The sequence below is a fragment of the Grammomys surdaster genome, unplaced genomic scaffold (genome assembly GCF_004785775.1).
Source record: "Grammomys surdaster isolate TR1022 unplaced genomic scaffold, NIH_TR_1.0 126121, whole genome shotgun sequence".
NCBI classification, from domain to species: Eukaryota; Metazoa; Chordata; class Mammalia; order Rodentia; family Muridae; genus Grammomys; species Grammomys surdaster.
This window is the reverse complement of record NW_021620929.1, coordinates 671,948-684,384: the sequence shown is the minus strand read 5'-3', so window position 1 is coordinate 684,384 and position 12,437 is coordinate 671,948. Positions and strand designations below refer to the sequence as shown.

At 47.2% G+C, this 12,437-nt stretch overlaps 1 protein-coding gene across 1 annotated transcript in view; it reads left to right on the top strand.

Annotated features, from left to right (window-relative positions):
- Positions 1 to 12,437, top strand: part of Nsg2 (neuronal vesicle trafficking associated 2) — a 58,794-nt gene that overhangs the window by 10,655 nt on the left and 35,702 nt on the right. Inside the window, exon 3 of the mRNA XM_028756510.1 lies at positions 7,208 to 7,291. Coding sequence (XP_028612343.1) covers positions 7,208 to 7,291 — 84 coding nt within the window. The remainder of the gene's footprint in view (positions 1 to 7,207; positions 7,292 to 12,437) is intronic.

Below are 12,437 nucleotides of genomic sequence, written 5' to 3'. Positions count from 1 at the left end.
GAGGGAGGGAAAGAGGGAAGAAGGGAAAGAAGGAAGAAGGGAAAGAAAGAAGGAAGGAAGGAAGGAAGGAAGGAAGGAAGGAAGGAAGGAAGGAAGGAAGGAAGGGAAATTAAAGCAGTCCTTCCCAGTGGAGTCCCCACCTGCTGTGCCTGCAGCCTCTCACCCTGGCAGGGATGAGCCTTGGCTATAGGTAAGGTCTATTTTTGGCTTATACAAGCCCAACTCATAAAAATGCACTCTTGCTCCTTGTCAGCACTTCTGCACTTCTGTTTCTTGTTCCTGCCAATCCTGGGGACTCGCCATGTGGGAACCTCTTCATTATTGATAACCCAGGGAGATAGTATTTTAAAGTTTTATGATCTGCACTTTGAGTCATCTGAAGCGCCATGTAGGATCTGGTCTTGCCAGTGAAGTGGGGGTGGCAGGGACAGAAGCAGGTGAGAGGACAGGGCATCCTTTGGAAATTAATAATTTATCCCATTTCCCAATGTCAATTATATTAAATTATACTCCTCAGATCAGCAGCTTGAAAGGACAATGGGGACCAGTGTGTAAATAGGAGAAATAAAAAAACAAAAACAAACAAACCAAGCCAAAGTGATTTTGCCCACACCCACAGTATTTGAAAACCTGGAGCCTCATTTATTAAATGTCTGCAAACCCTATTTTTAACAACAAAACGGCTAGGAAAGATTTTAATTGTCATTCCTCTCCACCCCCATCTTCACCCCCATTTCTCTCTCAAATCAAGCCAAGGCTTCCTTCAGGGCTCTCTGTCTTGCTAAGTTTTCTTAAAGGGGAACAAGTGGGAGATTATCCACAATAGTGCCTTTCTCTGCAAAACTAATCTCTCTCTTTCTCTATTGTGCGCGCGCGCACACACACACACACACACACACACACACACCCATAGTAGCCTAACTCTGGTAACTTCATGAGTGGAGTTTTCAAGGTCTCCCCCCACTTCCACTTCCTCCCAGTGAACACCTAGAAGCCTGCTCCGTTGTTTACCATCCTTGTGCTCTTCCCACGTCTCTCAGTGGTGCTTAGACCGACCTTTTCAGCCAGCGCCTGCCCCTCCAACTTCATCTACAACACTTCCCTGTGACACTGTCTCTGGCCACCCAAAAATGCCTCTCTGTGGTTCTGCCAAGTGTCAGCCTCCCCCCTCCATTTAGAAAGATCTTTTCTTTGGATCCAGGAAGTAGGAATGGTCAGAAGAACATGTCTAGAGCCAAACCAATTAAGGGAGAGGTGGAGGAGGTGCCAGGGAGTATAACTAGATAAATGTGCTGATCTGAGGATGTTCTGGACAGATGGCAGCTAGAACCGATGGACTGCTGGAATGGATTTGGAAATGGAAGGAAAGAAATGGGTCTTTGAGAGAGTCCTGCATTAAAATAAACAATGCTATTGTCTTAGTTGGAGTTTCTGTTGCTGTGATGAAACACCATGACCAAACTCGGCTTAGGCAGGAGAGGATGTATTGCATCTTTCAGCTTATGGTCCGTTATCCCATAAAGTCAGGCAGGGACTAAAGACAGGAGCTGATGCAGAAGTCATAGAGAGAGTGCTGACTTCTGACTTCATGGCTTGCTCAGTCTCTCTTTTTTTTTTAGCCCTAGGACCACATAAGGTGGTACTACCCTCCCACACCCCCCACACCCCCACACCCCCACCCCGTGAACTGTACTCTCCCACATCAATCATTAACCAAGAAAATGCCCCCAGGACTATCTGATGGGGGCATTTTCTCAAGTTTCCTCTTTCTGAATGACCCTAGCTTGTGTCAAATGGACACAAAAACTGGCCAGTGCAGTATAAATAGTGTTTTAAAGGCCCAGACTTTATGGGCATGAGATTGCAGGATAATTGGGAAAAGCTATAGAATATGCTCACACATAAAAGTGCAGGCTAATTGGGAAAGGTGAGTCAGAGCCCTGCAGGTTGAACGTGGCCATGGCAAATGTGGGCGTGGACCTTAGAGAAAGCATCCAGTAGGCTAAGTGTGACTTGGTGAGCTCTGAATAGAGGCATACACTATACCCCGCAAGTGGTAAGAATGAAAGATGCTCTCAGCATGAGGCTGACTGAGCAGGCTTGGGTCTGAGCATATGCAAGGCCTGAGAGTGGCCAAGAAGTTGCTCTGTAAAGGCCGAGTCATCCTAGCATGAAGAGGCCAGATGTGAGAAGAGAGGATGGAGGGTGAAAGCTGAGGCGAACGAGGAGAAGACAGCCACAGGCTGAGGGAAGACCACGTCTCAAGGAGAAGGGGACAACAAGCAGGCCTGTGCACTTAATAGGACTGTTTCCGGAATAAGCCATTTGATATAAAGACACCCTAAGACAGAAATGCATACAACCCATGTAGCATCTAGCTTAACAACCTACTGGGGTCTGATTGCTTGTGTTTACTGTGGTATCTGTGTTGCTCACAATGGACTTGAGGTGTTGCCCTGTGGTTCCTGTTTTAACAAGTCACAGAGCATTCTCCAAATACTGGCTTCGTTCAGCCAGCCAAGAGATCTAGCCTGGGAAAGACTAAAATGCAAACTTCTGGGTTCACTTTCCCCTGACCTGTGCAAAGTTGATGAATCCTAAGCGGAGTCATGGCACGCTGGAGAACATCTAGCGCTCAGGATGAGGATAGCACATGGGGTACTTACTCCAAGCAGAAGGGCCTCGCTGTTTGAGATGGACTCGGGGCTCCAAGGACATCCCTTGTGGTCACCTTGAGATACTTTGCAGCAGCTTTGGAGATCATGTGTCGTAAAAGACGAAAGGAACAGATGAAGGATGCTCACATACCAGGCAAAGGCACCTGCTGTCCCTTGGCCTGTCCCCAAAGCTAAAACACAGGACGCCTGGAGCATTTCATCAGCATTTGGAGCAGAACAAGATGCAGATGAGAGGGCTCCACCCCCAACACTGCTCCGACTCTGTACCTCCAAGTGAGAAAAGTGCATGTTTAAGATTAGTATCTTCTATAGTGTTTGAGTTAATTACATGGTTGGTCTACACTTATTTGAAGACATCAGTGGAGTCCCACAATGTCTAAAAGACCTACTGGAGTCTGCTTGTTTGTGTTTACTGTGGTATCTGTGAGGCTCACCATGGACTTGGGGTATTGCCCTGCAGCTCCTGTTTTAACAAATCACAGGATAGCCATCACCTGTTAGACATTTGCTTGCTCCTAGTTTGGGGTCTCTGTGAAGAGCCTTCTCTGGATGCTCTTGGTCACCTTCCAGTGGGCTGATTGTGCTTTTTCAGCTGACTTGATGCTGACACAGGAAACCTGTTGGTTTGCATATGCCTCGTTAGTGTTCTGTCACTTCACTGAAGCCTGAGAACTCGTTTGTTTCATTTTTGTGGGTTTTCTTGGAACAGATTTGTATCAGACACAACACTTTTAGTCTCTAACAGCAGAAAGCCCACATCAAATTGGATTGAAGCCTAAAAAGGACATATTTTCCTATAACTTCAGAGTTCAGCATGGGTCCGCTGTGGACAAGGTGTGGTCCAGGGGATGAGATGTTCTCGGGCCTGTGTCCACTCTCTGGGTGTCTCTTGGCTGCATACTTCTTCATGAGCTGCCTTTGTTCTCCTCTTGGATGTTCTTAAAGTATCAGCAATTGCTACCTCAGTGCTAGAACTTAAGTCCCTACTGCACCATGCAAAGAAAAACCCTCAGGGAGGGAACCCAGGGAAACCTTCCCACAGGCCATAGTCAGTGCTGTCTCATAAATCATTTATCCAAACAGAGTGACATGCTGACATCAAGGTAGTGTTCCTTAGTTGGCTAGATCTAACTAGGGACCATCATGGTCATTAAGGGAGGGGGAGGATCTTGCAAGATTCTAAGTGGGGCAAGGGTGAGCTCCTGAAAGGAACCCCAGGGAGCTTTGGACTTAGGAAATATCAAGGGTTTCTACCGCTGCAATGAAACACCATGATCAAAAACCAAGTTGGGGAGTGTCTTAGTCAGGGTTTTATGGTGTGAACAGACACCATGACCAAGGCAATAAGGACAACATTTAATTGAGGCTGTCTTACATGTTCAGAGGTTCAGTCCATTATCAGCAAGGCATGAGCATGGCAGCATCCTGGCAGGCATGGTGCAGGAGGAGCTGGGAGTTCTACATCTTCATCTGAAGGCTGCTAGCAGAATATTGGCTTCCAGGCAGCTAGGATGAGGGTCTTAAGCCCGTGCCCACAGTGACACACTTACACTAACAAGGCCACACCTCCTGATAGTGCCACTCTCTGGGCCAAGCATATATAAATCATCATAGGGAGGAAAGGGTTTATTTGGCTTACACTTCCACATCACTGTTGATCACCAAAGGAAGTCAGAACAGGAACTCAAACAGGGCAGGAACCTGGAGGCAGGAGCTGATGCGGAGGCCATGGAGGGGTGCTGCTTACTGGCTTGCTTCCCATGGCTTGTTCAGCTGACTTTCTGATAGAACCAGGACCATCAGCCTGGAGATAGCACCATCGACAATGAGCTGGGCCTTCCCCATCAATCACTAATTGAGAAATGTCATACTCCTGGAAATCATGGAGGCATATCCTTAACTGAGGCTCTTCCTCTCTGATGACTCCCAGCTTGTTTCAAGTTGACACACAAAACCAGTCAGTACAGGAAGGAAAGATATACTGGAAATGCAACCTCAAACATTTCAGCCTGAATATAGGTCCTGTCTAATTTACACCAAATGATGGTGAGGGTTTTAAGCTTTGTCAGAAGCTCTGGGAAGGGCATTTATAGAACCAAGAGGCAGAAAGAAGACTCAGAAGTAAAGGTTCCTTCCCTGGTGTATGAAGGAAAGAAGCCAGAGCCTAGATTGATAGCTATAGGTGTAGAAGGAATGGGATTAAGCCAAGAACTGAAGAGTAGGTCCAAGCATGTGAGCAGGTGGACTAGCTTCCTGCTGCTGTCCTGAGCCAATGCAAACTTATCACCTCGGAGTTTTTGTCAGGCAGTCTTAGTTAGCATAGTTTGCTGAGTCCTGTTCAGAGAGTCAAAGTCAGGCAGCAGCTGGCCTGAATTCTCATCTATTGCTGGATTCTGGTCCAAGCGAATTTGAGTTGTTGGATGAATTCCGTTCCATGTGGTTGAGGAACTGAAGTCCTCGTTTTCTTCTTGGCTACCAGTTTTGGCTTACCCTTGTGTCCTAGGTGCACGACCTTGTCACAGCATGTCAGGGTCACCCATCAGGGCCAGTGGATGCTCTTTTCCCCTTCTCCAAAATTTTATGACATTATTCAATCATGGGAGGGCCTCCATCAGGCAGTCTGTAAAAAGAACATAAAAATAGACCAGCACCAGCATGCCCCCTGGGCAGAACAGGAAAGTCCTGCCTATGAAGTTACTGGACTCAGGCTGCTATCAGGAGTGGCATGGAGCTCCCGAGTGCCTTGATCCTGAGCAGTGGTGCCAGAAACAGTTCCCTGTAACAGTAACGGGTATTCTGCTTAGACTGAGAAAGGGAATGCATAAGGGGCTGTGTAGATGGATGGCAGGGCTCTGCTTCCTCAGATGAAACCTTACAGCTTAGTCAGCATCCATGGTGTTCACAGGGCTGTAACACTCAGCAATAATTACAAACTCTCTCAGGTTTCTTTTTCTTCTACTCAGCCCATGAGGTGGGACAGAAGTCCATAAAGGCCTTGTGAGGTGAGCCACGTAGCTTGGTAAAATATGCCACCATGAGATGACTCAATGGGCTGAGCAAACGCCTTCACTTTTCTTTGTGCAAATCCCCAAATCGTATTATAATTAAGCATATCACAAAGGATTAACCAGCAGGTCATTAATCATAACTTGTTTTTATTACCCAAACTATGGAAATGGCCTAAATGTTTAGCAACTGAAGATCAACTGCCAACAAACTTGAGAGTCAGCGGAACCTTCCAGACAATGTCAGCACTGATAGTGAGCGGTGTCTTTGTGGCCTTAGGCAAGTTAGTGACTTTCCAACTACACTTTCCACATTTATAAAACATAGCAATTCCTATCTTGTATCATTATTAGAAGGATAAGATATAATGAATGTGTAGTGTCTCTGGGTAAAATTAAAAAAATAATAACTTTTAATCAAAATAATTAACTATGGAGCTGGTGAGATGGCTCAGAAAGTAAAGGTACCCGGCACCAAAGCCAGACTTTAGTCTACAGGACTTACACGTGGAAGGAGAGCGCTGACTGCTGATAGCTGCCTTCTGACCTCACACAAAGATCACTGCATATAAAAAAAATTAAAGATAAGCTTCAGTATACATACATATAGTAAAGCATACTACATCCAAAGAAGAATGTTATATTCAGGGCATGGCAAAGTCATTCCAAACATGACTTCACAGCAGCTGTGGCCACCTGCACTGGGCCTGCAAACAGCCAATCACAGATCCACAAGATCCTCATGGGGGCCTTCCCCAGCCCTGTGGAACTGTTGGTTACTGATGGATTCTGGGGACAGATGGCACAGTCAGCATCTTCAGTTGTGGATCGAACAGAGGATCCAGAATCCGATGGCCACACAAACGGTCCTGGTTAAAACAAGTGGATGGCAAAACAAAAGAGACACGAAGGTGGGGAAGGGACCTGAGGGGAAGAGTAAGGTCTGACAGGGGTGGGAGGAAATGCAACAAGGAAGGAGGGGTGAGAATCAGCAGAACATGCTACATACATTTGTGAAATTGTCAAAAAGAATGCATTTAGTCAAGAAGAAGAAAAAAGAAAGGTAGAGAATGTTACTCAGTGGTAGAGGGCTTGCTGAGCCAACGTTTGGTTCAGAGTTTCATAATGAGTATGTACACACACACACATACACACTCACACACTCACACACTCACACACATATTTGTTCACAGACACACACATTTGTTTACATTGGAAAGTGGAAAACTGGAATTGTGTTGCCTGACCTATCAAGCCCGTGATACACGGCTCCCCTTTGTCAAAGGAAGACATACATTACAGACAGTGATACCCATAACACTTGCAAACATCTGGAGAGGCATAATCAGCAACATCGCCATGCCTGCTGGGATGGGGGGAGTACTGTGGGCCTTCGAATGCTTTCTTTTGTGTTTAGAAGGGGGCTCGTCTTCCCTGATGTCTGTGGGATGGACAAGTTCTAGTGGCCAGAGGAAAGGGAGGCTGAAGCCCCGTCTCTGCTCTAACACGCACCCAATTTTGCAGGTGATTGTGAAGACAAGAACAGAATACCAGCCGGAACAGAGGAACAAAGGGAAGTTCCGGGTGCCGAAGATCGCTGAATTTACGGTCAGTTCCTTGGTGGGGTGGCATGAAAGGGGGAAAGGGGTGACATTTGCTGGTGGCACAGGGCCTCTGTGGATTAGGAAAGTGGCACAGGCTATTTCAGGAGGGATACTGGAAATCATACTAACTTCAACACTGAGGTTCATCCCAGGACAAGAGCGCTACCCAGGCTCTCGGGTTCTGACAGATTTGATGATTGATAAAGAGTGCCTACAGCTTCTCATTTTTTCCTCTGCCCTCTTCTTCCTGCATTTCCACCACAATCTTGAGGAAATGTGACAGGAACATATAAAGAAACACAAATTTTAGTCAGCAGCTTTGACCATAACACACAGAAAGCAGAGGGAAAGAGAAGCTGACAGGTACAAGCCAGTGGTGGGTTTTTTTGCGGGGGTGGGAGGGATGGATGTTTAGAGTAGACAGAGCAGTAGCGCATGTGACAGCATTCAGCAGGCACGAGGGGGCTGGGGACCGAGAGAGCAAAGCCGGTGCAAAGGGCCCAAGGCTGTAAGAATGCTGCACCAATAACAACAAAAGCAATGAGGCTGCTTTCTAGGAACAGGTAAGAATGCTGCACCAATAGGAACAAGGTCAGTGAGGCTGTGCTCTAGGAAAGGGGCGGGATGTAAGAATGTTGCACCAATAGGAACAAGGGCAGTGAGGCTGCGCTCTAGGAAAGGGGCGGGATGTAAGAATGCTGCACCAATAACAACAAAAGCAATGAGGCTGCTTTCTAGGAACAGGTAAGAATGCTGCACCAATAGGAACAAGGTCAGTGAGGCTGTGCTCTAGGAAAGGGGCGGGATATAAGAATGTTGCACCAATAGGAACAAGGGCAGTGAGGCTGCGCTCTAGGAAAGGGGCGGGATGTAAGAATGCTGCACCAATAGGAACAAGGGCAGTGAGGCTGCGCTCTAGGAAAGGAGCGAAATTAACAAAAAACCAGAGAAGTCAGAAGTCTGTGGGATGCAGATAGTTTCAAACCTTGTGGGCTGTGTGGATGACTCTTAGGTTGTATGTTGAAAGTTGTAGGAAGCCTCTGCAGGATTTCAAGTAGAGGAGAGATACAACTGAATTTGGGCTTTAGAAGAATTGCGTCGTCTTTCACGTAATGATGTGATGGGCAAGAGGTTAAATGGGAGACTGTTAGGCTACTGAGGTGTCCGAGTAAAAATTAACAGTGGTCCAGACAAGACTAGTGAATGGAGAGCCAGAAGAGCAGACCCAATGAGCTGAAAGTAAACACTGTCCTTGGTTATCTGGGGACTGCAGTGGGTTTCCTTCTGCCTTTCATTGCTGCTGAACCCAATTAACCCTACTCAAATCGTCCCAGCAACAGCTGCTGCAACTGTTCCCCACTACTTACCCCAGTGTTCTGGGTTCCTGAATGAAACACACACACACACACACACACACACACACACACACACGAGAGAGAGAGAGAGAGAGAGAGAGAGAGAGAGAGAGAGAGAGAACACGCCTTATATTTTAATATGCCTTAAACAGCTCAATGGTTGGGCCACTCCCAAACCTCCATGCAGCTAACACACTGCCCTCTGATATTCTGAGTTATTATTTACTAAAATCTATATTCCATCTTTGTTGCCTTAGACCCAGTCGGGGGTCCCTGGGGCTGCTTTTCCCTGGACTCTTACATGTTGGCTATGTCTCTGTCCTGCATGTCTCAGGCATGGCAAGTATCCCTTCCCCCTCCCTCTATCCCTTGCCTGAGAATCCTAAAAGTTCCACTTCTGTCTCCCTGCCCAACCATTAGCTGCTGGCAACTTTATTTACCAATCAAACGGAGGGCAGGGGCCTCAACTTTTTTACATGCAAATTCTCGTGCAATTTTTGGGACCCAATTAGCATAATACAAGCATTAGACCAAAACACAACACATGATAGCCTTTCTCTGCACTAAATCTATATTTGAGTAGCTGAGTGTGCGATGCTGGCTCTCTAGCGAAGGTGGGGACTGCCCATTTACTGTCTGTCATCTTACCATGTCTTCCACTGTGCAATGTGATTTAGTATACTCGAGACTGGCCCCTGCTGTGTGCAGCCGCCTTCAGGAATGAGCGCAGAGATTTGACGTGCAAGCAGGGGGTTATGGGGCTGATATGTACATATCGGGCCCTGGGGTAGAGTTGACTTGTCTTGGCACTGTCGTTCACAACAAAAGGTGCAGAGTCACGCATAAGAATACTAACAGTAGTGCTATATATAAAAATCAAAGTATCAGGCAACATTAGACTTTCTACCCTTCTCTTGATGACATAAATAAAACCATATTTCTATAATGGACTATTTTTACAAATTCTTAAGCTTTACTTTTTCAGGCTGGCAAGATGGCTCAGCAGATGACTTAAGTTAACTCTTAGAACGCACATAAAGGGGAGAGAGTTAACTCTACAGAATTGTCCCCTGACCTCCACATGCTTGCCTTGGCATACACACATACACACACACACACACACACACACACAGGAGAGGTGGGAGGGGAGGGGAGAGAGAGAGGGGGTCTTAGAATCTCCAGTAGATGAGGTGATATAACCCCCCTATTAACTAAAGAGAGATGGTTCAGTCTGCTGGCCCAGTTACCCAGTGTCAAAGCCAGAGCCAGTGTCAGAGCTGGGCCTGTCTGTCCAGCCTTTCTGTCCAGCCATGCTGCCTGGAGTTGATTATTGCCAGATAGAGTAGAAATGACTCAGCTAAAATAATGAGCAGGGTGGCTCCATCAGGTCCAGGCCTGTTGACTGCCCCTAGTCCAGTTTTGCTCAGTTGACCCTCAAGGGTCGAGTCAGTGCTGGAAGAAGTGATTTGTGGTTCACTAGCAGCCCTTTGTGAGCCTTGACTGTCAGGCGTGGGTGGGGACAAGCCCTGCCTTTTAGAACAAAAAGAAGGGGGAAGGGGGGGATGGAAATGAAGCAAATTCTCATTTGCTTATGTAAAGCTTGAAGTGTTAATTAGCTGGGCTTTCAGCTTTCTTCAGACAGCTTCCTCTGGGCCTTGTAAAGGATGCATCTGCTGGCTGCAGGGTGGTGGGGGAGAGGGTGAGGAGGCTGCAGGGTGGTGGGGGAGAGGGTGAGGAGGCTGTGTGGTAATTAAGACGGATCTGAAGGTCTTTGATGAGTAAGCTCACTGGGGCTCAGGGACCCACCCAGTCTGCTGTGGGAGCAGAATCATAGAACTTATTTTTGCCTGGTGAAGGAGGATTGGGCTCCTCTGCCTGGGCCTGAGGGATACCTTCCGAGCTGGCAAGATGCTGACTGGGAGAGGTTCTGAGCCTAGTAGCCATGCTGTGTGGAGGTGTGGCTTGCCACCCTTCTAAGTGTCTGGAGCTACGGGTGGAGACTTCATCTGGAGAAGCAGGGCTGGGAGAACAGCATTTACAGACAGCCTCAGAGAGCTTAGAACAAACAGTTGCTGCCCACCCCCACCCCACCCCAGGGCACCCTGTTTTTCTAAATCTCAGGAGGTTCTTCCAAAAGGCTTGAAGAGTGTCTGCAGGCTAACAGGAGCAAATCCATCCATCCTGGGCCCTGGGGATGCTGCTAAACTGCCTTTGCTACAGAGTGTAATGATATTTTAGAACGGCAGTTCTCAATCTTCCTAAGGCTGCTACCCTTTAACCCAGCTCCTCATCTTGTGGTGGCCCCTAATCATACAATTACTTCATTGCTACTTTGTAACTATAAATTTTCTACTGTTATGAATCACAATGTAATTACCTGATGTACATGTTATCTGATATGTGATTCCCAAAGGGGCCATGACCCACAGGTTGAATACCACTGTTCTGGAATGTTCTGGTGTTCTGGCTGTGGTGCTGCTGTGGAAAGCGCTGGTGCATGGGTGGACTGGTATCACGGAGGAGCTGGTGCTGCGGAGGGTTTATGGTGCATCAGAGAATGTCACGGATAAAAGGCTGTGGTGTTCTGAGCAGCTCTGGTGCTGTGGAGAAGCTGGTGACACAGAGGCATCAGATACACACAGGGCACCAGATCCAGGGAGACTTTTGGTGCTATGGAAGGTGCTGGCAGAACAAAAGGTAGTGGCACTATGGAATGATGAGTTCTAGAGAAAGATCCTGGTGACATGGTACTGGCCATAGGATGATGACCAGTGCGGAGGCCATTTTGCTGCTTGAGTGTAATGGCTTCCGGTGTAATGGAGCAGATGATATTATGGAGATACAGGTGCTGTGGAAGGTTCTCCTGCTGTGGGAGATTCTGAAGATGGCAGCCTATTGGAAGATAATGTTGATACAGGAAGCCTTGGTGTAAAGGGAAGTAGCAATCTTGAGGAAGAGGCAGGTGCTGTGGATGTGTTGGTACCAAGAAGGATGCTCATGCTATCAATAGTGCTGTTGCTGTGGCCCACGCTGGCACTAAGGAAGGCTCTGGTACTACAAAGGGCATTGGTGACATGAACAGTGTTGGTGCTGTGGAGCCGTGGAAGGGCACCTGTGCTCTGTTGGTACCTTGGAGGGACGAATGCTGTAGAAGTGCTAGAAGCACAGAGAGTGCCCTGCTATGGGAGGTGCCCATGTGCCAGGCCTGCTTGTTCCAAGGCTGGTCCATTAATGGAAACTGACTGTTGTATTTAGAAGCCATTGTGTTATGGGGACAAGAGACATTCAGAGCAATATGCGGGCTTTGAGGACTCACCTGAGAATTTCAGTGCTTGCTGGGGAAAGTCTGCTATCCTGACATTCTAGTTCCTTATTGGTAAAACCAGGGTACCACCTTGAGGTAACTAAGAACGTAAGTTTCTGGGGTGCTCTGAGTGCTTAATATATGCTCATTTATTCCCTTTTCCTTCCCCTGTGGTTCCTAGCTTCCTACCTAAGAAGCTGGATTGATTCATCACTTGGTTGGGCTCTGAGCCTCTCTTCCCCTTTGTAGGGGAATGTGACCAGGGCAATACGGAGGAGCCATTGAAGGCTGTAGCCAGTTCAATGTCAGGATTCACAGATGACCCCTGCTTCATAATAGCTACCTCTAGAGCTATGTCTGTAACAAGTGGAAGCTATTTTTCATGATATTTTATTGAATTTGGTCTTTGATGACTTCGTGCATATGTGTACCTTCTGTTTACTATCACCCTTAACCTCTCGAACTTTCTCCCCACTCCTGCCGTCCTCCCC